Source organism: Neoarius graeffei, chromosome 2, assembly GCF_027579695.1.
Source record: "Neoarius graeffei isolate fNeoGra1 chromosome 2, fNeoGra1.pri, whole genome shotgun sequence".
In the NCBI taxonomy this organism is placed as follows: Eukaryota; Metazoa; Chordata; class Actinopteri; order Siluriformes; family Ariidae; genus Neoarius; species Neoarius graeffei.
Window position 1 is genome coordinate 32,969,120 of NC_083570.1, and position 27,576 is coordinate 32,996,695.

At 42.6% G+C, this 27,576-nt stretch overlaps 2 protein-coding genes across 2 annotated transcripts in view; both read right to left on the bottom strand.

Annotated features, from left to right (window-relative positions):
* rab32a (RAB32a, member RAS oncogene family) overlaps positions 1-3,818 on the bottom strand; it is a 41,377-nt gene extending 37,559 nt beyond the window's left edge. Inside the window, 2 exon segments of the mRNA XM_060914111.1 lie at positions 3,506-3,701; positions 3,703-3,818. Of these exon segments, the coding sequence (XP_060770094.1) occupies positions 3,506-3,701; positions 3,703-3,720 (214 nt within the window). The 5' untranslated portion in view covers positions 3,721-3,818.
* A 2,828-nt stretch (positions 3,819-6,646) lies between these two features.
* The window catches only part of grm1a (glutamate receptor, metabotropic 1a), a 41,562-nt gene continuing 20,632 nt past the window's right edge, over positions 6,647-27,576 (bottom strand). The window contains exons 3-8 of the mRNA XM_060902693.1: positions 25,830-26,065; positions 23,728-23,974; positions 22,502-22,673; positions 21,739-21,865; positions 8,662-9,604; positions 6,647-7,379 (exon numbers count right to left, since the gene is read on the bottom strand). Coding sequence (XP_060758676.1) covers positions 6,647-7,379; positions 8,662-9,604; positions 21,739-21,865; positions 22,502-22,673; positions 23,728-23,974; positions 25,830-26,065 — 2,458 coding nt within the window. The remainder of the gene's footprint in view (positions 7,380-8,661; positions 9,605-21,738; positions 21,866-22,501; positions 22,674-23,727; positions 23,975-25,829; positions 26,066-27,576) is intronic.

Sequence of the window (27,576 nt, forward strand, 5' to 3'; positions counted from 1 at the left end):
AATTCAGAATCCACTACTTCCATAGTGCTTTTAAATATAAGCTTTGTGTTAGTTGTCTCTAATATTTATGTCCCAATATCTTGACCACATTTTAGGATGAAAATAATCATTTTAGATATGTTATTTTATATTGAAAAATTACTGTCTCGGAGAGGACATTTTTTTGACACAATTACATACGAATTTAATCAAAATAGTCTGAAAACTTACTGGCATTCAACATTAAAACTTAAATATGTTTCCAATGATATGGAGCCAAATATTTGTTTTATGGTATAAAGAATGATTTAAGTGCATCCCTTTTGGAGCTACCTGTGGTCAAAAAAGCACTTTTTCTAAATGACACGAGTAAATTTTGCTAAATATGACATATATTGCCATACATTCACCAAAAATAACGCTATCACCAAATTTTTTTTGCATGGTAAATAGAGCTATCACAGGGCTACAATAAACAACCAAGTTTATTTAGTCAAGCCTTTTGATATTGAAGATAAGTGTTAAATGTGATTTTTAGCTTGCGTACCCTGATTGTAAAACAACCCTGAACACATCCACAGCTGGCACTATAGCCACCATAGTGAACAATATCGCTTGCTGTAACCCAATAGTGCACTATTCTAACCCCTAGTACGTTAGTGTGCAAAGCCGAAGCGTCTCTTCCGGTGGGTGGAGTCACGTAACGTGACTTACGTCAAGCTGGCAATTATGTCCATTAATAGGCTACACCAGGGCTTTTCAAAGTGTGGGGCACGCCTCCCCTAGGGGGCGCCAGAGTTCTTCAGGGGGGTGCAACGTGAGGAAAAATAAACCACAATAAGTTACTATTGTGGGCGGCACGGTGGTGTAGTGGTTAGCGCTGTCGCCTCACAGCAAGAAGGTCCGGGTTCGAGCCCCGTGGCCGGCGAGGGCCTTTCTGTGCAGAGTTTGCATGTTCTCCCCGTGTCCGCATGGGTTTCCTCCGGGTGCTCCGGTTTCCCCCACAGTCCAAAGACATGCAGGTTAGGTTAACTGGTGACTCTAAATTGACCGTAGGTGTGAACGTGAGTGTGAATGGTTGTCTGTGTCTATGTGTCAGCCCTGTGATGACCTGGCAACTTGTCCAGGGTGTACCCCGCCTTTCGCCCGTAGTCAGCTGGGATAGGCTCCAGCTTACCTGCGACCCTGTAGAACAGGATAAAGCGGCTAGAGGTAATGAGATGAGATGTTACTATTGCGGATATTTAGCGAACTTCAGCTAGCCTTTGCCAGAGACAAAATGGATCGATTTTTAGTACCTAAAGCTACAGTGAGTGAGGAGACAGAGTCTGGGCCAAGCAAAAAAAAGAAGGAAGTATGACCACGATTATTTAAAGTTTGGATTTTCATGGACTGGATCTGAAGATGCTCCACTGCCACAGTCTGTTGTCTGCCAAGAGGTGCTAGCTAACGATGCTATGAGATGTTTAAAATGTGTAAAACAAGATGTTTAAAAAAAAAAAGCAGATGTTTAAAATGTGCAAAAGAAAATAATGTGTACAACAACCTTTTTTTTTTTTTTTTAAATACGAATGGAACATTAAGTATAGCAATAACAAAAATTGGTAAGGGGGGGGGGGGGGGGGGGGGGGGGGGCGCTGTTTATTTGCTCTCTGAAAACCCCTGGGCTACACAGTATGCCCTCGATACAGATCTGTATTTATTTTTATTTCTCAAACGTCAAAATGTGTCAAAGTAGTAAACAAAATAGTGCTGAAACTCTCCAGTAGAGACATTAAGACTTTAAAGTGTCAACGAGCTCCAAGTAAAGTGCTGATGACACGTTTTTGACATCTTTGGCGATGTTCTATAACATAAAAAGTAATTCCCGATGATCCATATATTAATTCACGAAGGCACCTATTTTACAAGTTATGATAAAAAAACGCGGCTATTTGGGCAAATTTGACGGGGCTGCAGCACCCAGGAGATGAAAGAAGAGGAGGAGCTATATGACATCAGCGAAAGAACCTTCCTCCTAACTTACCAGTTTGTTGTTAATGGGACAGGTGTTCAGTTTATCATTATTAGTATTTTTATTATACATACATATATATATATATACACACACACACACATACATATACACACACGTGTGTGTATATATATATATATATATATATATATATATATATATATATATATATACACACACACACACACACACACACACACACGTGTGTATATATACACACGTGTGTATATGTATGTGTGTGTGTGTGTATATATATATATATATATATATATATATATATATATACATACACACACACACAATATATATATATTAGTTATTATGCCTTCGCGTTCTGTTGCCGGCTTTTGCTCCAAAACCCACAAGGATGGGGGTAAGTTTATTCAAGTTTCCCAGAGATCCCGAGCTGCATGCGAAGTGGGTGAAGCAAGTCAGGCGCACTCGTGACAAGTGGGAGCCCTCACCAACATCCGTCCTGTGCTCTGAACACTTCGATTTGGATTGTTTTGACACCCTTCCCAGCTTAAAAGAATCTCTTTGGTGTTCAGTTCAGCACAAACGTGTGTTACTACCATCAGCAGTGCCTACACAGTGTTGCCAGATTGGGAGGTTTCCCGCCCAGTTGGGCGGTTTTGAACATATTTTGGGCTGGAAAACGTTAGCAGTATCTGTTACCAGATACTGCTGACATTTTCCAGCCCAAAATATGTTCAAAACCCACCAAAATGCACTTGAAACCGCCCAACTGGGCGGGAAACCTCCCAATCTGGCAACACTGCCAGTATTCTGGAGGGGGTCTACTAGTAGCTATGCCGGATCCAAAGACAGTCCTCCTGTCAGAACATGTGTTGTGAAACGACATAAGATAAAAGGTACGTAGAGCTATAGATTCTACATGATAATCATAAATGTAATCATAAAGTCGGCGTGATATCAGTCATGTATTTGCAGAGCTATAGATTCTACATGATAATCATAAATGTAATCATAAAGTCGGCGTGATATCAGTCCATGTATTTGCTTGTGAAAGCTTGCGGCTTTCATGTAACTGCCGCCTAGCAACGAGAGGCAAAGGGTAAAGAGGGTAGGCTATCATAGATTCTATTCGGAAGAGATCAACACAATTCTAGACTCCCAGAAGAGGAAGAGCTAGCACTAGAGAGTTCACCGGCGTTTTCATGCGCCATTTCCATTGAGTAGAACCAGAGTAGAACAGCCAGTGAACCGCAGCGTGTTCTTCCGCTGACGTCACAGCAATGGCCGCGAGCCACGGACCCAGTTTTCTTGCGCTGTGCAATTAAAAGTTGGATATTCGCGTAACAACAGCTTTCTTTTCACGTAATTATAACAGAAATCTAACATGTTTGCCATGTTGTATAGTTTATTTAAGAAATTGCATAGAGTCATGTTCGTGTCATCAGCCCTTTAACACAGGTGTCAACCTGCATCATCTCACCTCACGTAAATAGCTGATGTAAATAACAAACAAACAAACAAAATCTCACGCCTTACCTGCGATGTCCCATAACTGCAGGCGGACTAAAGTTTTGCTGTCCCAGTTGAAGCACTTTGAGAGCGAAGTCAACACAATTGTTGCTCTGTAGTGCTGAGAGAAAAGCTGATGCACGTAGCGTTTAATGATACTGGTTTTGCCCACACCTAACTCCCCAATCACCAACACCTTAAACAGGTACTCCTTACACTCCGACCACGGAGCCTCCAGCCATCCTCTTCCTCTTCTCTCCTCCTTCCTCTTACAACAATTAAGTGACAGCTGAAAGGAGAACAATTCAACCAACTTCCCGTTCCTCCACTCCACAAACTTCAGTAAACTGTGTAGTGAGTTACTAACTTTCGGTTCACACTCACTCTCCGACGATAAAGAAAAGCACAAAAAAAAAAGATAAACTGCAGTCCTTTCCTTTCTTCGCTTCTCTTCCTATCCAATCCTACAAACCACCTGATAAGTCACAGGACCCGGAAAATATCTGGCAACAAAGAAATCCTTGTGGCTCAATCCGAAATACATGCGTCCTCACTTCAGAAGTGGACTCGCTAGCTCATGAAAGAGAGGCGTCTCCGCCCTATGAAGTTGCACTTCATGTCTTCAAGAGATCCGTTTAGGATTTCGGGTTTCTACATTGTTTAATCTGGAGAGATTTGTTTGAGAGGGAATTTCAGTTCAGTGTGTCATGTGTGCTTCGAGTTGCGTCCAGTTTGGTATTTATTGAGTTATTTCTTCAAGTGCAGTGCAGATATTTAACAAGACAAGAAGTTCAGTAGAAAATATTTATTGTACAGCATGATTTGTCCTGGCTAAAAAGAGTAAAAGAAACCCTCATTTCTAGTTCTGACACATGTTCACAAGGTGATACTCCAGGTCAGTTCTTTTACATGAAACCAAATTTCCAAACAACTTACACAAAAAGATTTAATATTAAAATGAACAATACTTTTATATAATACAATAAATGTAATATCAGCTAAATAATTATGTTTTAGGGTTGCATACTAATAACAGCCTATTATAGCCTATGAAACTAAGATTAAAATAAGTTGCAAATTCATAATTCTACACAAAAATGCTCACTTGGAAATGCTACGAGTTTTACCACTGGAAGCGACTACCCATAAAAGCTTAAAAAGTGAAATATACACATTATTGGGAGGGGGACTGAATCTGAAGATATTCCAGATTGAATGTACTATACATCCCTTTTCATCTATGGAATCAATTTTGTGCCAAAATGTTCATACAATACTTTTGAAATATCAAACAAAAACGACAAATCAAAATACAAAAAGAGTCAATTTTTTTGGACTGGCAAACAAATTATTCGTGTAATCGTGCAAAATATCAGTCTATTACTCTTCAGAAACCTTTTTTGTTCCGCGTCTTTCTCAGTTTTGTTTGACGTAATTTATTTTGGTTGCGATTCCAGCTTTCTCGTTTGCGCTCCCTGACTTTTTGCTTGCAGTTTTGGCACAAACTTCACGTGTGGGTGGGCTGTCCAGGAGTGCATTCCCATTGGCTAACTTGTGTTTGACTGACAGCTACGCTCAGCAATTCCCTACTCGGATTTTGGCAGAATGTTTGACGAGTGACTGATCCATTGACGGTAAACAAGGATGGAGTGGACTTCAGTGGCGACTATGATATTGAATTTACACTTTGTTGAATTAATTCAATATCACAGTCGCCACTGAAGTCCGCTCGATCCTTGTTTACCGTCAATAGGTCGGTCACTCGTCAAACAGTTCGCCAGAACCCGAGTAGGAAATGGCCGCAACAGCCTCCGGGGGAATGGCTGAGCGTAGCTGTCAGTCAAACAAGTTAGCCAATGGGAATGCATTCCTGGACAGCCCGCCCACACGTGAATTTTGTGCCAAAACTGCAAGCAAAAAGTCAGGGAGCGGAAACGAGAAAGCTGGAATCGCAACCAAAACTAATAAATTACGTCAAGCAAAACTGAGAAAGACGCGGAACAAAAATAAAAGGTTTCTGAAGAGTAATAGACTGATATTTTGCACGATTACATGAATAATTTGTTTGCCAGTCTAAAAAAATTGACTTTTTTTTGTATTTTGATTTGTCGTTTCTGTTTGATATTTCAAAAGTATTGTATGAACATTTTGGCACAAAATGGATTCCATATTTCATTGAGGGAGTTATAACTTATAAGATGCTTCTAAAACTTAGAAATCTCACATTCTGTTATAAACATTTATGGGAAATACATACAAAGATACCATCTGTGTGGGGGGAAAAATGATGGCTGAATAGTATACAAACATTTTCCCAATTTTTCAAGCATTAAAGTTCTCATAAGACCAAAAAAAGAGAGAGATTTATAAAGAACAGCCCAACTGCTCTCTTTTTGTAATTACCTTGGCAGTACAGAGGGGGAAAAAATCCTCATTTAGACTAAAATAGTACTTTAACTACTCACTTAATATAATAAATCCCTTCCCCTGTGTATCTCCCCGAGCAAGTGCTAAAATTACCATTACACTCATATCACTGTCAGAACCGTATCTCTCTCTCTCTCGCTCATACACACACCCCAGGAAATGATTTGCTCATAACCAGATGTTTTTTTTTTTTTTTTTTTGGGGGGGGGGAATCAGTCACAGGATCAATCAAAAACAATATACAAGGTCTAGAACAAGACTGTTCATTCACTGGCACAAAGCTTAAAGCTAATTAGTCTGGATTTTGTGGATCGTTCAAGCTTGATGATTGTAGTCTTGACCTCAGCTGTGCCTGCATGTGTGTGTCTTTATCCGCATCACATGCCTTACAGTGATGTCAGGCTACATAGTTCATACATTAAAGACCCAAGTTTCTGAGTTTCTTCCTTTGTGGTCCGTACAAAGAGCAGCAGACTTGTATTTGGACTCCTAATCTCCCATGAATGTAATGTTCACTAGCAAGTTTTAGTACATTGACAAGGTTGATATTTTGCCCCTCCAGCTTTTCTACAGTAATCCCAGTCAGACATTCCTTTTATTTTGACTTCTTGTCTCTTTCATTCCTGGCCAACATGTCTTGTAAATTAAAACATGTAAGCAAGCAACCGCTATAAGTAACTAAGAGAAATGAAATAAAGTGAAGTGGGAGCCGGTCCTTTTCCGCATCCTGAGCATCTGCTCTCACAGTGTAAAAGAGCTTTGTTTGGGAGTGTAGGTTGCTTCTTGGGAGGCGTTTGGTTCGTTATCAAAGGCAGGTGATCCTGGGATTGACCTGCCTGAATGCAGTGAGTCCCTGAAAGGCGAGGGTGGGGCGAGGAGAGTAAGCTTGCTTTGAGTCAACTCTTCCTGTCTGCCCTCTTCCCCCTCTTCCTCCTCTTCTTCCTGTACAGTACTGTCATACAGGAAGCCATGAATAAGGTCAAGAGCCTCCATTTCTGAACCTTCCTCAGACAACATCTCCCCCTGCAGGGGCAGAGGTAGCTGATTGGACAGTGGATTGTAAGCAGGGCAGCTTACACTGTTGCCCACCATTTCATCGAAAGCCCTAACATTAGAGCTTAGTGTATCCACTTGGCCCCCATCTAGGGGATCAGAGGTGAGGCCCATGAGGTGAGCAGGTGAGTAGGAGGCTGGCTCCCTCCTATCTGGGGTTGTTCCTTGTATGTCGCCCTCCTCATCAATGTTGTAGTGAACCTTGGTGTGAGGTTGTGAGCCGTTGTGGTCTGTGTCAAGTCCAGGGTCGTATTCGGGTTGCAGGGATTGCGAGGCGTTAGTTAGGGGTCGGATGACTGCCGTCTGACTCTGGCCGACTGCTTGCCTCCTCACATGCACAGACAGTCTGTGGAACACACTCGACCCCCTCCCCTGGGGCCGGGCACCTGATTCAGACCATGACACAGACTTTCCATTAGGACTATGAACGAGACAGAGACCCAGCGTTATTCCCGCGGGGAATGGGCCAAAGAGCAACAGAGACGAGACACACAGAACAACATCATCAGTACATCATCATCATCATCATCATCATCCCAACACAACATCTTTCCTAAATTCAGCCCTAAAATATCATCACTGTGGGTTAGTTTTCTAGCTGAGGATCATTCACAATGTATTTACTTGAACACTGCATTCCAGACAACTGGGTTAAAACATGCTGGACACTTGGTACATAATGGATTGTTGGGAGAGCGTTATGAATGTCAGATGGACAACTGCCATCCCCTCGGTTTGCACTGAACATCATGCAGAAATGAACACAGGGCTTTATGGAATTTCCCTCAATAGTTTCAGATCTCTGTGGCACAGCGCAATGTCCTGTTAAGGTTTAGCCCTGTACACACAACAACCAGAAATCAGTGGTGTTATCAAGTTAAGCAGAATGGGTTAGGGACAGCGAGAGCCTTCAGAGCCGAAAGCTGGACTTTGGGTTAGAGGAAGTGGGGTAGGGACTGAAGGAGGAGCATTCTTAATAACTGGGTTAATTTTTTTCAATAAAGGAGGGAGAACAGAATGGGGAGGCTGGGGGGGGGGGGGGGGGGGGTGTTACGTGGTGGGTGGGTTGATGAAAATTAGGTTTAGGAGAAGAGCTCAGGACAGACAGAGGACAGCTGATTGGAGTCTGGTGCTAACAAAACTCTACATACATACTCCAGTTTGCGGCAAGGAGAAAAACATGGCACAACTAACATCAGAAAGAAGAAAATATACACATTTCCTCAGAAGGGCACGATCAATGGGATCTGTCATTTACAGCGTACCAGTTTTTACTGCACAGGTCAAGCTGAAGACATTGTAAATCTCTAATCAGTGTCATGCTTCACGATTAACCTGTGGTGCTGGCCCATTATTTTAGCAGTAGTGCTGTATAAATGTAGAAAAACAAGTACTGCCAAAGCCACTTGCCTCCTAAAAGATAACTCACAGTCAGAACAAAAGGTACTGAACTGTTTTAGGGTGTAATATATAAAATGCTTACCAAACATCCATTGTACCTTTATTTAGAGGATCAAGATAAATGTTGTGTACCTTTAAAAATCATTACCTCTTATCATGTAGCTTTATGAGTCTCAATTGTGTAAGGTTGTTGGCTCACAAAATGTACCTGTGCAGTACACTTTGCCTGACAGTGTAGACTGTGATTGACTGCCTGATAAAACAATCACGCTTATGATACACCGTACAAGGGAGCCACTCACTTGGTGTTGCTGCTGTTGGCATTGTTCTTCTTCCTGCGGAACATGTTCAGGAAGCTGTTGCTCTGGCACGCAGCAGCTGTCTTGCCATCTCCCACGTGCATGCGCACCACGTCTGATGTGGTGAAGGCGCTGCGGACGTTGCGCTCTGGCTTGGCGATGATGATGTACATCTTAGGTGTAAACATGCAGCCCAGAGCCACAGTGACACTCAGACTGACTGAGAATGAGGTGGTGATGATCTTGTAATTGGAGCCAAAATAGATGGGCACGAATGCGAGCCAGATGATGCACGTGGTGTACATGGTGAAGGCAATGTATTTGGCCTCGTTGAAGTTGGCTGGTACATTGCGTGTTTTGAAGGCATAGTAGGTGCAGCTCAGGATGAGCAGGCCATTGTAGCCCAATGGTGCCACCACTCCCAAGTTACTGGTGTTACAGATGAGGTAGGCTTCCCTAATGCTTGGGTAGCTCTTGACTGGCTCGGGAGGCTCCAGCACAATGAGCACAACCTCCAGTGTGAGCTGCAGGCTGATGAGGATGAAGGCAATAACTACCTGTGCCCAGGCACTCATGAAGCGAGGCTTGCGAGTGCAGATCTTCTTTTTACTGCCAGCCAGGATGCGTGCAATGCGGTTAGTCTTGGTAACCAATGCTGAGTAGCACATTGCTGATGAAAGGCCCACTAGGAGGCGCTGTAGGTAGCACGAGATCAACGTAGGCCGTGCAATCAGGGTAAAAGGGCAAATGTACCCCAAGAAGATCCCCGCCAGAATAATATAGCACAGCTCACGGCTTGATGACTTGACCACTGGAGTGTCTCTGTACTGGATGAAGATGAAGGTTACAAAGAGAGTCACAAGGATGCCCATGCAGGAGAAGACGACTGCTACAATGGACTCGACGCTGCCCCATTCCAGGTGTTTGAGAGGAAGAGGTTTACATCCTGAGGAAAAAAAAAAAAAAGATGTCAAGACAGAGAGAGCGAGTGTGAAAGAATGAGAGGGGAATATATATATATATATATATATCATCTCATTATCTCTAGCCGCTTTATCCTTCTACAGGGTCGCAGGCAAGCTGGAGCCTATCCCAGCTGACTACGGGCGAAAGGCGGGGTACACCCTGGACAAGTCGCCAGGTCATCACAGGGCTGACACATAGACACAGACAACCATTCACACTCACATTCACACCTATGGTCAATTTAGAGTCACCAGTTAACCTAACCTGCATGTCTTTGGACTGTGGGGGAAACCGGAGCACCCGGAGGAAACCCACGCGGACACGGGGAGAACATGCAAACTCCACACAGAAAGGCCCTCGCCGGCCCCGGGGCTCGAACCCAGGACCTTCTTGCTGTGAGGCGACAGCGCTAACCACTACACCACCGTGCCGCATATATATATATATATATATATATATATATATATATATATATATATAAAAAGGATCCAGAAACCTAACCAGATGAAGATATCTGAGAATTAAAGGATGATAAATACAAATGCAGTTGTGGTCAGAAGCTTACATACAGTGACATGAATGTCATCTTGGATATGAGTGTCATGGCAATATTTGGGCTTTCAGTAATTTCTTTGAACTGCTCTTTTTCTGTGGCAGAATGTACAGCATACATCTCATCTCATTATCTCTAGCCACTTTATCCTGTTCTACAGGGTCACAGGCAAGCAGGAGCCTATCCCAGCTGACTACGGGCGAAAGGCGGGGTACACCCTGGACAAGTCGCCAGGTCATCACAAGGCTGACACATGGACACAGACAACCATTCACATTCACACCTACGGTCAATTTAGAGTCACCAGTTAACCTAACCTGCATGTCTTTGGACTGTGGGGGAAACCGGAGCACCCGGAGGAAACCCACGGGGAGAACATGCAAACTCCGCACAGAAAGGCCCTCGCCGGCCACGGGGCTCGAACCCGGACCTTCTTGCTGTGAGGCGACAGCGCTAACCACTACACCACCGTGCTGCCCCGGCATACATCTTTAATTAAAAAAAAAAAACAAACAAACTAGAATTTAGTGCACAAGTTTTAATTTTCTTTGGGTTTTCTGAAATCAACATAGGGTCAAAAATTTACATACAGCACACCTAATATTTGGGTAAAATGTCTCTTCACAAGATTCACCTTGACCAAACATTTTTGTTTACCATGAATAAGCTTCTGGCAGAATTCCGATTGAATATTTCATGACTCTTGATGGTAGAATTAGTAGAGTTCAATTAAATTTTTTTTTCTTTCTTGGCATGGACTCAATTTATAAGCACGGTCCATATATTTTCAGTAGGATTGAAGTCAGGACTTGTTTTAAACTTAACGTTAGCCTGCTTTATCCTCCACAACCAGCTCGGATGCGTGTTTGGGTTCATTATCCTGTTGTAAGCCCCAAGTCGTGTTCAAGTTTCTGATGGTTTATGCTGAAGAATTCTGAGGTAATCCTTCATTATTCCATCCGCTTTGCACAACGAACCAGTTTCACTGGCAGTAAAATAGCCCCAGAGCGTGATGATCCTACCACCACCACCACCAGCTGGTACAGTGTGTAGCTGCCATCGAAGTCAGAGTAAATAAATAAATAATAGATTAATAAATATTGGGTTACAAAATAGAGTTCATGAATACATACATTTCTGCTAACAATAGTTTAATATTAAAAGCAACATTTCATTCATTTCATGTATTTTGTTTGTTTTACTATGGGGGACAAGTCTTTATTGAGGTAGGAACCAATGTTTTGCTGCCGCGGGTTGACGGCCCGACGGGGTGTTATTTTTGAGGGTCGCCACTTGTTGGTTGGTAACATTCTGGAACACGCTAGCGGTCAGACACCTCGCTGATTCCTCTGCCTAAGACCAGCAATGTTTAAGAACTAAGGTTGGATATAAAGTTTACAGTGCATCGAAGAACTGAAGATTTCTAATTTTCTCTTGAGTGAAAGCGGCCAATGAGGTACATTTATTGTTTATGTTACTGTTATGTTGTTGGACTTTACAGATGTAACGTGACGAGTTTCTGTTGAGTCATGTAACAGTACGGTCGCGTTGTGTCTTTCATTTCTTTATGTGAAAATAATTTGTTTTTATTTACTTTTTTCTGTATGTCTACCAGTTCTCACAGCACACTATTGCCGCTTTTCCACTACAAACGCGGCTGAGTCGGGCTGAGCCGTGCCGTGCTGAGTCGGGCTGAGCGGGGCTGTTGGAGTTGCATTTCGACTACAACCGCGCTGAACCGTGCTGGCTGGAAGTGGGTGGACACATTGGGTGGAGTTAGCGAAAGTGGGTGGACGTCAGGTGATGTCGTTAAGCAGCGCAAACAGTGACATCAGTGAGCTTTTAAGCGGTAGTCTCACAACCCGGATAGTAAACAATAAACATGGAGGACATGGAGTCGTTAGTGTTGCTGGTCTTGGTGCTGTGGCTTGTTGTCACCGACAACGCCAACAGATACTGGCAAGAGCGTATAGATGAGGCGAGGCGCATAAGGCTTCAGAAATTCTCGTAATTCGTAATTATTATTCTTCCGGGTTTGCGGTGTTTACAGATCCCAGCGCGCTCGCGGGGCGTGTGTGGGCATGTGAGGACACTCCTCCTCACCAATCAGTGCACAGGGGAGTGTCTGCTCACGCCCCCAGCCTCACTCGGCTCGCTTTGGCTCGCTTCAGCCCCACTCCAAAACGGTGCGAGTTTTAGGGGCTAAGCAGGGCTGAAACGAGCTGAGTCGTGCTGGTTTTTGGTAGTCGAAACGCGAGCCGTGTCGGGCTGAAGTGAGCTGAAGTGAGCTGAAAAAGGGTAGTGGAAAAGGGCCATATCATACCCTTCGTGTGATTAAAGCCAGTAATAAAAAGAACAACTTGGTTTCGTGATTTCGACTTGAGAGGGAATTACAGTGAGAACTCAGCCAGTGCGACACGAGGGGAGAGCGTGACTAGCGAGCAAGCAGCCAGCGCGCGCCTGCCAACTGTCGTCGGAGCTGTGAAGATGTTCAGGGTTTCGGAGGAGCCACTCGTCAAAAGACAGTATGCTAGCTGCCGGTAACCCAAGAGAGTTGTGTGGTTATGCTAACGAGAGGCACGTTTAAGCCAAGTTAAATGTGAAGACGTGAAGTAGCCTCTACAACCGCTAAAGGACCGTTTGAGTTTCAAGGTTCAGTCAGACTGATCACACGCAGCATAAGTTCATGGACTTGCATATTTCATTAAGGAATGCTTGCTGTGTTTTGAAGTGTGGACAAGGTTTAATGTGACCCCTTTTCTTATTATTCTACATATGTGATTTGATGTTTGAATCTATATAGGTTAAGCGCCATTAAGTAATTCTGAGAATTATCTAGTTTAAAGGGGTACAATGGTATTTGCCTACTTTCAGTGATTCCAAGTTTCAAGTAAGCGCTCTCATTTTTAATATTCATCTGAAATAAGTCTCTCCTGCTATACTGGGCATTTAGGCTATCACTTGATATTTAAGTTAGTGTGATCTGATTTCAATATTATTACTACATTATTAACATTGCATTATTGATATTATGTTTTTATCTTACAAGATAGCCTTTAAACTTATAGGATAACAAGTTTGATTTATAAATAGTTTATCCAAGGGTGAAATTTACTTTAATATGCAAGCAAATTAAGCTAATTAAAGCTACTTAACGCTATTTACATTTCTTAAGTTTGATTTAGACTTAGAGTTTGATTCTAATTAATATACTAAAATGGCTGATAAAGACATTGCAACTAAAATGCACGACCCGGACGTTACGCATGAATAAGAAGAGGTGTCTGTTCACGATGAACCATTAAAAGTAAGTCCTGAAAAGGAAGCCAAAGTGAATACAGAAACTAACGTTACTGAAGACAAGAGGAAAAGGAAACTTACTGAGAAGGGTCAGGAACTCCATAAGGAAAAATTAAAGAAACTTCAACGTAATTTTGACAAAACATACGAGAGATGGAAAGTTCTTGCTAAGGAGGCCAGAAAAGCACTCTCCTTACCCAACTCAAGCGATGTTCTACAAGAGCACCAGAATAAAATTCACGCTGCCAATATTGAAGTAAAGGAATGCTATGAGGATGTTCGTCAACACAGCGTCCCGGACGGAGACACTCGCCGTCGGGTGGACACCTGTAATGCTGTATCAAGACAGCTCATTGAACGCCTACATGTTCTACTGCATGAAGACACAGCTCAGCATTTACCTACACTACAAGCACCATGGGGTAACACTGGCTCAGTGTTTTCATGTGGAGAAGACCAAGTGTCCATGTTGAGCCGCTCATGCTCTGGACGTGTTTCAAGATGCTCAAGCTTGTCTTCCACAAGGAAACAGGAAGCAGAGGCAGAGTTAGCTGCAACTAAAGCCACCTTGAAGGTTCTAGCGGAAATGGAACAGGAAGAAAAAGAGCTTGAAAGGCTTGAGGCTGAGAACAGGAGGAAGCTAGCGCAACAAGAAGTAGAAAATGCTGAAAGACAAAAGGTTATTAGAAGAGAAGCGTAGACAGTTAGAACGCCGGGAAACAACTAAAAGAATGAATGCTGCAAAGGCAAGACTACAAGTCTACAAGCAAGATGTAGGCTCAGATGAAGAGATCTCGGATCTTCTTCATAGCCATAACCTGTCAGGGCCTCCACCTAAAGCTAATGCCCTTTCAAAGCCAAATGTGCCTTCACAGCCTGCCAGTAGGCTCCCCAACACAAGCCACAGAAGCGCCTAGCCAACTTCTCAAGACAAGTGGCCCACTTCTCAAGACAATAGCACAACAATGCTTGCCGAAGCGATAGCAGAGTCCATAAATGCAAGCCGTCTCCCAGTGCCAGAGCCACCTATCTTTAGCGGAGACCCAATAAGATACAAGGACTGGAAAATGTCATTCCAAACCCTGATAGGCCGGAAGAACATTCCCGTAAATGAAAAGATTTACTACCTCCGCAAGTATGTCACAGGAGCTGCGAAGAAAGCAATTGAAAGCTATTTCCTGGTGGGCACAGAGAAAGCCTATGATTCAGCATGGGAAATATTGGAAGAACGATATGGCAACTCCTTTGTGGTTGCTAAAGCTTTCCTCGACAAGCTGAATTCGTGGACAAAGATAGGACCCAAAGACAGTGTTGAACTGAGAGAATTTGCAGACTTCCTGCAAGGCTGTCAAGCAGCAATGAGTCATATTAAGAGTCTTGAAGTCCTGAACGACTGCAGTGAAAATCAGAGGATGCTCAGCAAGCTTCCTGACTGGCTTACTGCCAGGTGGAACAGAAAAGTCATGGAATTCGAAGAAGACACACAAGACTTTCCGAGTTTCAACACCTTTGTTGAGTTCATGTGTAGGGAAGCCAAGATAGCTTGCAATCCGATGACTTCGCTTCATGCTCTGAAGAGTGGTGATGTTGAAAAGGCAAGGCCATCTAAGGTCCGAAATGTCGGTGCAAAGGTGCTAGCAAGTGCATCTGAAGAGAAATTAGGTATTGAAGGACAAAAGGGCGATGCTAAGGGGTGCATGTTTTGTGAGAAGACAAACCATGGCATTCAAACATGTCGAAAGTTAATGGAGAAGCCCGTCAAAGAGTGAGTTAAGTATGTGCAAACAAAGAAATTGTGTTTTGCATGTTTAAAGCCAGGACACCACTCAAAGAGCTGTGAAAAGAGAAGTGTTTGCAGTGTGTGCAAGGGGAGGCATCCCACATGTTTACATGAAGACCGCGCCAAGGCGGATGAAAAGGTCCAAGTTAATGAACAAAAGGAGAGTGAAAAACCCTCAAAAGAAAATGAAAGGTCAAAGGAGCCTAAACATATTGACACAGAGACTAAAACTACTGAAATAACAAACACAGCTACATCTAACCAAGTGATGCACAATGGGAATAGCACATATGCGTCCACAATAGTACCAGTTTGGCTGTCAACGACAAGTAATCCAGAAGCTGAAGTTCTTGTATACGCTCTTCTGGACAGTCAGAGCGATAGCACCTTCATCCTACAAGAAAGGGCAGAGACTCTTGATATACAGATGGAGCCTGTGCAATTAAAGATTTCCACTCTTGCATCCAAGCAGACTGTAGTCCCAAGTCATAAATTAGTTGGGTTGCAGGTCAGAGGCTTTTATTCCTCCAAGAAAATTCCTCTTCCCGTGACTTATTTGCGAGACTTTATTCCCGCTAGTCTAAGCCACATTCCCACACCCAAAACAGCAAGAGCATGGTCTCACCTAGAACACCTTGCTGAAGAGATTGCTCCTCTAATAGACTGCGACGTCGGTCTGCTCATAGGGTACAATTGTTCTCAAGCCCTATTGCCAAGAGAAATTGTATCAGGCAAGGATGACGAGCCGTTCGCGGTAAGGACCGATCTTGGCTGGAGCATAGTCGGCTGCGTCAACCCGTGTTGATTATGGCAACGCCATTGGAAGCAGCCACAGAATTGTTGTGAGACAAGTCACACCAAGTCTACAGTCACCTGGTGATCTAACAAGTCAAGTGCAGTACATATGCAGAACCCAAGTCAAGGAAGTCATTGTTCCTACAGATGTGCTGAAAGTGCTTGAATCAGATTTCAGCGAGAGAAATGTGGAAGACACTCATTTCTCTCAAGATGGTCTTCGCTTCATTTCGATAATGGAGGAGGGCATAAAGACACAAGCAAATGGACAGCGTGAGATGCCATTGCCATTTAAAGAAAACAAGCCATGTCTGCCTAACAACTTGAAGTGTGCAGATCATCGACTGCAGTGTCTGAAAAGAAGATTTGAGAAAGACAAGCAATACCACAAGGACTACGATGAGTTTATGATCATCATCATAACCTGCGGAGATGCCGAAAAGGTCCCGGAAAGCGAAGTCCAATGGGGCTCTTGCTGGTACATTCGGCACCACGGAGTCTACCACCATCAGAAACCAGGAAAGAGCCGCGTGGTGTTTGATTGTTCAGCCAAGTTCGAAGGAGTATCACTTAATGACCATCTACTCACTGGACCAGAGTTGACAAATACATTAGTAGGCGTCCTCTGTCGATTCAGGAAGGGTCCAGTAGCCGTGATGTGCGATATTGAGCGCATGTTTCACCAGTTTCAGGTCAGAGCAGAAGATCAGGACTACCTCAGGTTCCTGTGGTGGGACGACGGGACATCGAGTCAGAGCCATCAGTGTACCGAATGAAAGTGCACCTATTCAGTGCAGCCTCGTCACCCAGCTGTGCAAACTGTGGCCTCAAACATGTCGCCGCACAAGGACGAGGTCGATTCAGTGAAGCAACAATCCACTTTATCAAAAGAAATTTTTATGTTGATGATGGCTTGATAAGTGTCTCGATGCCTGAAGAAGCTATACAGTTGGTAAGTGAAGCCAGACAGCTCTGCAGCTCTGGAAGGTTGCGCATCCACAAGTTCGTTTCCAATTGCCAGGAGGTCCTCGCATCCATTCCGAAAGAAGAGTGCACAGATGTGTCAAGAGGTCAAGACCTGGGTCTGGGCGAGCCGCAAATGGAGAGAGCCCTAGGCGTTAAGTGGTGCGTCACGTCGGACCACTTCAGCTTCAGAGTGGTGGTGGTGGTGGACGAACGCCCACTTTCAAGAAGAGGAGTGTTGTCGACGGTAGCATCCATCTTTGACCCCTTAGGTTTTGTTACTCCCTTTATTCTGATCGGGAAGCAAATACTTCAACAAATGTGCCGCGATAAGGTCGGATAGGATGATCCGCTGCCAGACGATCTGAGACCACGGTGGGAGTCCTGGCTCCTTGACTTGAAGAACCTGGCAGACGTCAAGATTCGGCGATGTTATCTCCCATCAGAGTTTAAGCAAGTCCAAAGGTATGAACTCCATTACTTCTCAGATGCGAGCGTCTTGGGGTATGGAGAATGTACTTACCTGAGGGTAATTAGTGAAACAGGACAAATCCACTGCTCCTTAGTGATGGGCAAGGCCCAAGTGGCCCCCACTAAGGTCACAACTGTGCCAAGACTTGAGCTATCAGCAGCAGTCGTAGCCGTACACATGAGTGACATGCTCAGAAAGGAGCTGGAAATAGATGCTGAAGAAGTCTTTTGGACAGACTCAAAGGTCGTCCTAGGATACGTAAACAACGATGCAAGAAGGTTCCACGTGTTCATGGCAAATCGCATCCAGCGGATTAAAAGACAGCACCAGACCAGATCAGTGGAGATACGTGAGCTCGGAAGACAACCCCGCCGATCATGCGTCGAGAGGCCTACGAGCAAAGGCACTCATTGCCTCCAACTGGTTCTCTGGTCCTGATTTTCTCTGCCGTGAAGAACTTCCCTGTGGAAATTTTGAGGTGGAAGATGTAGCAACAGATGACCCTGAAATACATAACATCTTCGTACACAAGGCTTCAGCTACAGAAGTTCCACTGCTGGATCGCTTCTTTAAGTTCTCCTGCTGGACAAGATTAGTCAAGGCCATTGCTCAACTCATGCAACTTGCTAAGGAGCTGAAAGGTTCGATACCAAGAACTAATGAAGCCACAAGTCTAAGAGAGAAGCGATGCCGAAGCTACCATCATTAGTCTTGTTCAGAGAGAAGCTTTCGCGGAAGAAATCAAAACCCTCCAACATGGGAAGGAGCTCACTACACATGCCAAGACTAGTAAGCTACGTAGACTGAACCCTTTCCTTGACGAACAGGGAATCCTCAGGGTGGGAGGTCGGCTGAGACATGCTGATTTGCACCATCATATCAAGCATCCAGCTGTTTTACCTGCCAAAGGTCACGTACCAAGGCTGCTTATACAGCATTATCATCAACAAGTGCAACATCAAGGTCGTGGCATAACAGTCAACGAGCCAATGGATTTTGGATACTCGGATGCAGTCATGCTGTTTCATCCTACATTTACAACTGTGTCAAGTGCAGAAAGTTTAGAAGGTCTACTGAGCATCAGCAAATGGCAGACTTGCCGCACGACCGCATGGAAGAAACCCCTCCATTTACGTATTGCGGAATTGACTGCTTCGGACCATTCCATGTTAAGGACGGAAGGAAGGAGTTGAAGCGCTACGGCCTACTGTTTACGTGCTTATGCTCTTGTGCAGTTCACATAGAACTTCTTGAAGAGATGACCACAGACATTTTCATCATTGCTCTACGTGCCTTCATAGCCATACGTGGCAATGTTCGACAACTCCGCTGCGATCAAGGCACCAATTTCGTTGGTGCCAGGCGCGAGTTCGTAGAGGCCTTGAAAGAGATGGATCAAGAACGCCTAAAGGTACTGGGCTGTGAGTTTGTCATGAATCCGCCGTCGGCAAGCCACAGGGGCGGAGCCTGGGAAAGGCAGATTTGGACAATAAGAAGTGTGCTAACGTCTATTCTGGATCAGTCCTCCAGTAGACTCGATAGTTCATCATTGAGGACATACTTCTATGAAGTAATGGCAATCATAAACAGTCGACCATTGACAGCTCACTTACTGGACGATCCTATGGGACCGCAGCCTCTTTCACCTAATCACATACTAACGATGAAATCCTCCATCATTCTTCCACCACCTGGAAAGTTTGAAAGGGAAGACCTCTACCTTCGTAAGAGGTGGCGCAAGGTCCAATACTTAGCCAACGAGTTTTGGTCCAGATGGCGCAAAGAATATTTGCTCAACTTGCAACAGCGTCAGAAATGGCAACGAAAACGCAGAAATGCTAAGGTCAACAATATAGTGATTGTGCAAGACGACACTGCCCCAAGAACCGAGTGGAAGTTGGCAAAGGTCACAAAGGTTTATCCTGCAGAAGATGGATGCATAAGGAAACTGCAACTGCTGATCAGTGACTCAACTTTGGACAAACAAAGAAAACGCATTGGAAAGCTAGTCTACTTGGAGAGACCCATCCATAAGACAGTCACCCTGATTGAAGCAGAGTGATGCAGCCACATTTTTCTTGCAATGTGTCTTATCATCCAGTGCTAGCCTAGTATGTAGGTTTGAATAAAATCACAAGTGATTTTGGTGGGAGTGTAGCTGCCATCGAAGTCAGAGTAAATAAATAAATAATAGATGAATAAATATTGGGTTACAAAATATAGAGTTCATGAATACATACATTTCTGCTAACAATAGTTTAATATTAAAAGCAACATTTCATTTCATGTATTTTGTTTGTTTTACTATGGGGGACAAGTCTTTATTGAGGTAGGAACCAATGTTTTGCTGCCGCGGGTTGACGGCCCGACGGGGTGTTATTTTTGAGGGTCGCCACTTGTTGGTTGGTAACATTCTGGAGCACGCTAGCGGTCAGACACCTCGCTGATTCCTCTGCCTAAGACCAGCAATGTTTAGGAACTAAGGTTGGATATAAAGTTTACAGTGCATCGAAGAACTGAAGATTTCTAATTTTCTCCTGAGTGAAAGCGGCCAATGAGGTACATTTATTGTTTGTTACTTTTATGTTGTTGGACTTTACAGATGTAATGTGACGAGTTTCTGTTGAGTCATGTAACAATACGGTCGCATTGTGTCTTTCATTTCTTTATGTGAAAATAATTTGTTTTTATTTACTTTTCTTTCTGTATGTCTACCAGTTCTCACGGCACACGATCATATCCTTCATGTGATTAAAGCCAGTAATAAAAAGAACAACTTGATTTCGTGATTTTGACTTGAGAGGGAATTACACAGTGTCCCTCTATACATGGTGGTCATTGTGGCCAAACAACTCAATCTTTGTCTCATCTGACCATACAGCGATCCTCCAGAAGGTATTTTTCTTTGTCCGTGTGCTCAGCTTCAAACTTTAGTTAAGCTTGAAGGTATCAGTTTTGGAGCAGGGAGTTATTTCTTGGATAGCAGCCTCCTAGTCCATGGTGATCTGAACTGTAGACAGTGATCCATCAGCTTCCAGTTTATGGCAGGACTGTGCCATGGTGGTTCCCAGGTTGTTCCTGACCATCCAAACCAATTTCCTTCAGCCAAGGGTGACAGTTTGGGTTTTCATGAAGCAAAGTGGCTTGGCAAAGTGACTACATCTCACAATAAATTGCATAGAACTGTTTGAACTGATCTTGGAATTTGCAGTTGTTTAGAAATGGCTCCAAGAGACATTCTGGAGTTGTGTATATCTGCGATCCTCTTTCTCAGATCTGCTCTGAGCTCCTTGGACTTTCCCCACTTTACTGTGTGTTGGTCAATCCAATGAGTGCTGTAAACAAACCCTTTTAATGAAGGCACAGAGAAGCTACCAGCTGTAGTCAATCATGATCACTAACAGGAAGTTAAGAGACCTCGGCAAGATAAGACATTTTGGAAGTTTCAGCACCTCTGAATTAATAATCCAAGTGAGCGTATGCAAATTTTTGACCCTGCAAGTTTAACCGTGTTGATTTCAGAAAACCCAAAGAAAATTAAAACTTGTGCACCAAATTCTAGTATTTTTTTTTTATTAAAGATGTATGCTGAACATTCTGCCACAGAAAAAGAACAGTTCAAAGAAATTACTGAAAGCCCATATATTGCCATGACATTCATATCCAAGATGACCTTCATGTCACTGTATGTAAACTTCTGACCACAACTGTACATGCTGACACAAGAGAGCAAGATCTATGAGAATACACAATTCCTAATTTCGTAATTAAATTATACTTTTGCAGCTTATTTACAAGACTACTGTGCTCAGCACGCATCATCATTTTCTTTTGTAGTCTTTTTAGTTTGTTTCACTCTAACAGGGACCAGAATTTCTTAGTTTTGCAGTTTTGTTTTTTTCCTTTACTGTTGTTTTTGGCATATGGCTAGTGGGTATCAATGGAATTCTGAATTCATTGCGGTACACAATACTTCTCTCCAGGTTGCTACATACAAGCTGTCAAAACAACATGCAGGATCAAGAAGAGAGAGAGGAAAATGAGTCAGGGGTATGTGCGGCAGTGTGGGGGGGAGGGAAGAGATAGCGAGAAGACAGATGCAGGGATTGAAACTCTGTGTTTTCAGATCTCCAGTTCACATTAAATTTTCCTAAATGGGTTGAATAGATGAACGTCTACACAAATAGTCATCAGGATTGATTAAGAAATGATTGATGGACAAATGGACAGATTTGCTAAAAGTTTTGTTACCTGCCAGTTCATTATCGGGCCACCAGCCCAGATCGCAGGCCTTGCAGGTGAACTCGTCTTGCACGTACTCGTTGTCCTTGCAGGTAGTGCAGATCCAGCAGCAGCTCACCTCACCTTTCCGGATCACCTACAGTCAGGGATCAAAAGTCACAGCAATGTAATTGTCTCAATCAAGCAGAAAATCTAACATAATTTCCCAGTTAAATAGATCAAACAGCAGAATCAGATGCTACAGTGAGCACAAGGTTTGTCGAAACTGAATAAGTGAAGTCGCAAACCCAGCGCGATTTTTTTTTTCCAGTTTAGGTGAACCTGTGCCAACTGTAGCTTCAGATTCCTGTTCTTGGCTGATAACATGTCAAGGTTTGATGTGTTGCACATTCTGAGGTTCTTTTCTGCTCATCACAATTGTAATGGGTGATTGAGTTATTGTAGCCTTCCTATCAGCTAAAAACTGTCTGGCGTTTTGACCTCTCTCATCAATAAGGTCTTTATACCCACAGAACCGCCAATCACTACATACTTTAGTTATAGTGAAAATCTCAGTTGATCAGCAGCTTCTGAAATACTCAAACCATCCCGTCTGGTACCAACAACCATGCAATTGCATTAATGTGCAGATGAACTATAAAGTCACTGGACACAGAGTATATGCGTTGCTTCCTTTATCAAGTTTCCTACTGCAGGTACATCGAACCGTTTCCTGCTTTACCACTGAAAATGCAAAAGCAAATGTTAAAACAAACCAAAGCCCACATGGTACCTTGATCTGGCCCTTGGAACAAGGCTCGCTGCAGACGGAGCGCACCATCTCACTGCGGTTGGTCATCAGCATGTAATCATCAATGCTCAGTAGACCTTCATGCCACGAGCCCACGTTGATGTAGTCATAGCGACCCAGCTCCTCTACATACTGCAAATTCATAATGTCATACCTGAAAGACAGAAAGAGAGCAGAAAAGACAAGGCAAGAAAAAAAAAAAAAAAGTGAGGCTTCTTTAGCAAGAATCCAGACTCTTTATTTCATGTTTAGGCGATGCCTTGTTCTCAGGGATCTGCATAGGGAATGTGAAACCACAACCTACATTATAAACACTCACTCACTCAAGTGTGACAAACCCCCAAGACATATGCTCATCGGCTCGACCGGGCACACTGTACATCTCCACATGTAGTAACACTGATGGTGACAGCACTCTAATTCCAACCTGTCATCTTTTATAAGTGTGCAGTCCCAGTGACAGGACTCAACTTGTGTAGGCATGGGAGTGCAAACAGCTGGAGCACTGACCTCAGACAGAAAATCTGTTCCACTCCAAACCTATTACATTTGGATACACACCTGTATGTGGCGACACACTGCGTGCAACATTGAATCAACATGAATGGCATACTGTATAGTGTGCATAATAATGTATCCTGCCTTAAATCCATGATCAGGGAACTTCACTCATTCATTCTGTCAAGTAAATAGCAATGAAGATACCATAATTATTAGTAGTATAAATATGGAGGTGATTATAGGAAATCATACACGCTGATTAGTAGAGATTCTGATTATTTCTCGACAGTCACCTCGATCGACTCGGCAAAATGGTGGCCAATCGCTTTGTCACCATAAGTGAGCAAGAATTAGAAATTATGAAAGAAAATGCTGTTCCTAAAAACACTAAAGATGCTGCGAAGTTTGGTCTAAAGCTATTCAAAGGTAAGGTAGAATTGTGATTTATTTTATCAAGTTCAAAACAAAGCATTTTATGCGACTCAGCATAGATAAGTGACACAAATCTGCATGCATTACATTTGCATGCCACTTTTGAAGACTGAAATAAATTATTTTTTAAAATAGATACTGGTGTATTTATACTAAAACAATTATCTGCCTCAGGCTCAGTGAAGATGGATGAATAATAACCTTGAGTTTGTCTCTGTAATTATTCACCAATATTCACCTTGCCTATAGCAAATTTTATTTATTTATTTACCTACCTGCCAGGAGAGTCTCCATTCTCGTCGAAGTACACCTCCTCTCCAGAGACGCCAGTGAAGGAGGTTTTGAGCAGGTAGTCTAAGAGTTTGCTGCCATCGATGGGGTCCATTGCCTCACACAGGCCTTCATGATCTGGACACAGGTCTCGATGCAGATCATGGAGTCCGTGAGCCATTGCGTAGATCGCATTGATCACAAAGCCCATCTTACTGTCCTGAACATAGTTGTCCTTCAAGCTCTCATGTCCTGTTGGCACAGAAAACTTACTTTTGTTATGCGCTCTATATAAAATTTTTTGTTTCTGTTTTTTTCCCCTCCTTTTATTGGTTTACTGCTTATTAGTAGCAAAAACATTTCCAAATGCTATTGCTCCATAAAACAAAAGCTTCACAGTTAGAAAGCTTTTTCTACGCTAAACCAAGAAATAATCACATATCCCAGTACAAAAACGTAATAATAATTCTCAGCCTCACAGTAGAAGAAGGGAATGAATCTCAGGAATAGAGTTATTTGTTTTGGAAATATGCATGTAATTATACAGTGTCTTCCTGAACAATGTATTCCTAAAACTTAATTAGCTTAAAAAAAAAAAAACCCCTGCTCAAATCTCAGATTCCTGGATCATTGCAAGGTGATGGATGGACCTCACAGCTATCCAAGGCTTATTTATTTATTTATTTATTTATTTATTTATTTATTTAACAGCTTAAATTACAGCTTTGACAGGATGACCACCTTTTAATTCTTATTAGCCCAATGTGAAATGTGTTCCCTGAATTTGTTTACATCCTTTACATGGCTGAACACTGAAGCCTTCTGTCCTTGAGCTCCTTATTTCATACACACATATAGACTGGCAGCTGTGAGTGCGGCCTCCACACATGCTAGGAGCTCTGTGGACATGTTCACACATTTGCAACACACACACGGCCTCTCTGGTGTTTTCAGAGAACAAGTAGAATCTTTTAGCAATATAAAAAGACTTCAACTAAGCTTTCAATTGGACTCTGCTCAGATTCTCACTCAATGACTGCTTGTTTTGGAGCTAAATACATAGATAGCCAAAAGAAGCGAGTTCTAGGATGATTGACGGCTTTGTAAGCAAACGCTCAAGGCAGTGTGGACATACCGAAAAACGACATATGAGTAAACTGGATTTTAAAAAAAAAAGTGTTTGCATATAATCACTCTACTATATTTTTGCACAATTTGTAGGCTTAATAAGTTGATTTGCATTGTGTGACTTAGAAATGTATTTATTTTCAGATTCGCATGCATCTTTCACAGGCTACAAACTGCCAATTTAAAAACACACAAAAAAAACCTAAAACAGCCATATCAATCCAAATCTCTAAATTGTGCCACCATATACTCACTAGCACCTTTAATAGGAACTTGCTCTTGATTCTAAGATTCCTGTTCTTGGCTGGCAGGAGTGCAACCCAATGTGGTCTTCTGCTGTTGCATGCTGAGATGCTTTTCTGCTCACCACTGTTGTAAAGAGTTGCTGAGAGTTGCTATATCCTTCTTGGCAGCTCAAACTAATCTGGCTGCCTGAGCTTCCCAAAAGCATCACAGCACAAAGATCATCATTAGATGATGGTAGAGCAAGCAGCACAACGAACACTCTCTCTCCTAGTTAAGCTGCTTTTAGTGTTAAGAGGCTTTTGGGAAACCCATCCCTGGCTGTTTTCCTCTGAGTGGTCTTTTCAACAAGGCATTTTCACCCACAGAACTGTCGCTCACTCAATGTTTTTTTGTTTTTCGCACCATTCCGTGTAAACTCTAGAGACTTGTGTGTGAAAACCTCAGGAGATCAGCAGTTTCAGAAATACTCAAACCAGTCCATCTGGCACCAGCACCCATGCCATAGTGAAAGTCACGGAGATCATAATTTTTCCCATTCTGATGTTTAAAGTGAACATTAACTGAAGCTCTTAATTTGTATCTGCATGATTTTATGCATTTTGCTACTGTCAAGGGATTGGCTGATTAGATAACTGCATAAAACAGCAGGTGAATGGGTGTTCCTAATAAAGTGGCTGGTGTTCTTAGTGCAGGTATTAGCACAGTTGTTAAAAAGTGTGTTAATCAGAGTTACCTGTACAGATTTTTTGGTAGTTCAGGTTCTCCTGAGGATGGCCAGGTATGCGGCACTGGAAGCGGTACTGCCAGAACTCAGAGAACCACGGATTCCTGGTGTTAGTGTCCAGGCGCAGCTTTAGGAAGTAGTCGTTAAACGACTTCACTTCCTCTGTCTGCAGCTTCATAGTGATACCTCCGTCTGCTTCCTGCTCGTATCCCTCCACCACCTCGTCACGATCTGCCCATCCATCACTGACAAAGAGATGAAGAGAGACTTTCAGGGGTCTTATACACTTGTACAATTCTATACTGCAGGCATATTATATACACCAGTACCAATCCGGGCAATACAATACAATGTAGACATGGGAAAAGATCAACACATTTCTTCATACACAAAGTATGAAGCGGAGAGAGACTAGACAGCATAGCATCTTTACAGTGGTTAAAAAAGTGCCTGTATGAGTGCATTAAATACAGTATATATATATATATATATATATATATATATATATATATATATATATATATATATATATATATATATATACACACACACTGATAGATGAACACTGATTTATTTATTTAGGCTAAAATCAGCTAGCCAGAATGCAACAATTCGGCCATTATATAAACAGCAAGTTAGCTATAGTTAGCTATGGTTATCTAATTATTAAAGTAGCTAGGCAGCTCACTCATTCCAGAAGTAATTTAAATTATTTAAAACTTTTACAAAGTTAGCAAACAATGCATAGCCCATTATGATTTGAGATAGATCTTAACATTTGCACATCTGGAGTCTTAAATGTAATACTGTCTCTTTACTTAAAATGCTTTTTTTTTTTAAAGAAGAAGCCTTTATTTCTCACATGCACACTCAAGCACAGTGAAATTCATCCTCTGCATTTAACCCATCCGAAGCAGTGAACACGCGCGCGCACACACACCCCCAGAGCAGTGGGCAGCCACACTACAGCGCCCGGGGAGCAGTTAGGGGTTAGATACCTTGCTCAAGGGCACGTCAGCCCAAGGCCACCCCATGTTAACCTAACCGCATGTCTTTGCAAATATATAATTATTCTATTCTTGAATTTATTATTGAAATCAATGGAAAAAAAAATGAAATGAATTAAGTATGCGTATTTAGGTGTTTTTTTGTTTGTTTGTTTTTTACAATCCGTGCTATTAATTGCAAGATGAAATTCCATGTTTGTTGGTTTGGTATTTATGAATGGCGTTTATTTCAATTTCATTTGTAGCCTTAACTCAGCTCTCTATCACCTCAAAGCTCCTTTGTTCACTCCTCCTCGTATTATTCTCCTTTTCTAGTGACAAATCTAGACGTGTGATCCTGTAGCAGTGGATGTCTCTGTGCGTGGGTCATAGCACAGAGCATGAGCGACTCCATTACCTCCCAGGGCTTTGACCTAAAAACCTGTTCTTCTCTGTATTTATGTATGTCGAGTATAAATTGACAGAAATGAGTCAGTGCAGGTCTACACAGAACGTGCTCCCCTTCTCTGATGAAGAATGGAATAAAGGCTGAAGTAGAGAAAGAACAATAAACAAGAGGAGTAACTCAAATTTTCCAAAACACCAAGGTGCCATGGTGTACCTAAATATCTCTTGGCTAAAACAAAACAATTACATTCTTGTTGAATTTTGCTTGTAATACAATATCTGGCCAACCATTTATTATCTCATTCACCATAGCATATTCAGCACCTGGCTAGCATGTATGTTTATGCCATAATATATTTAGT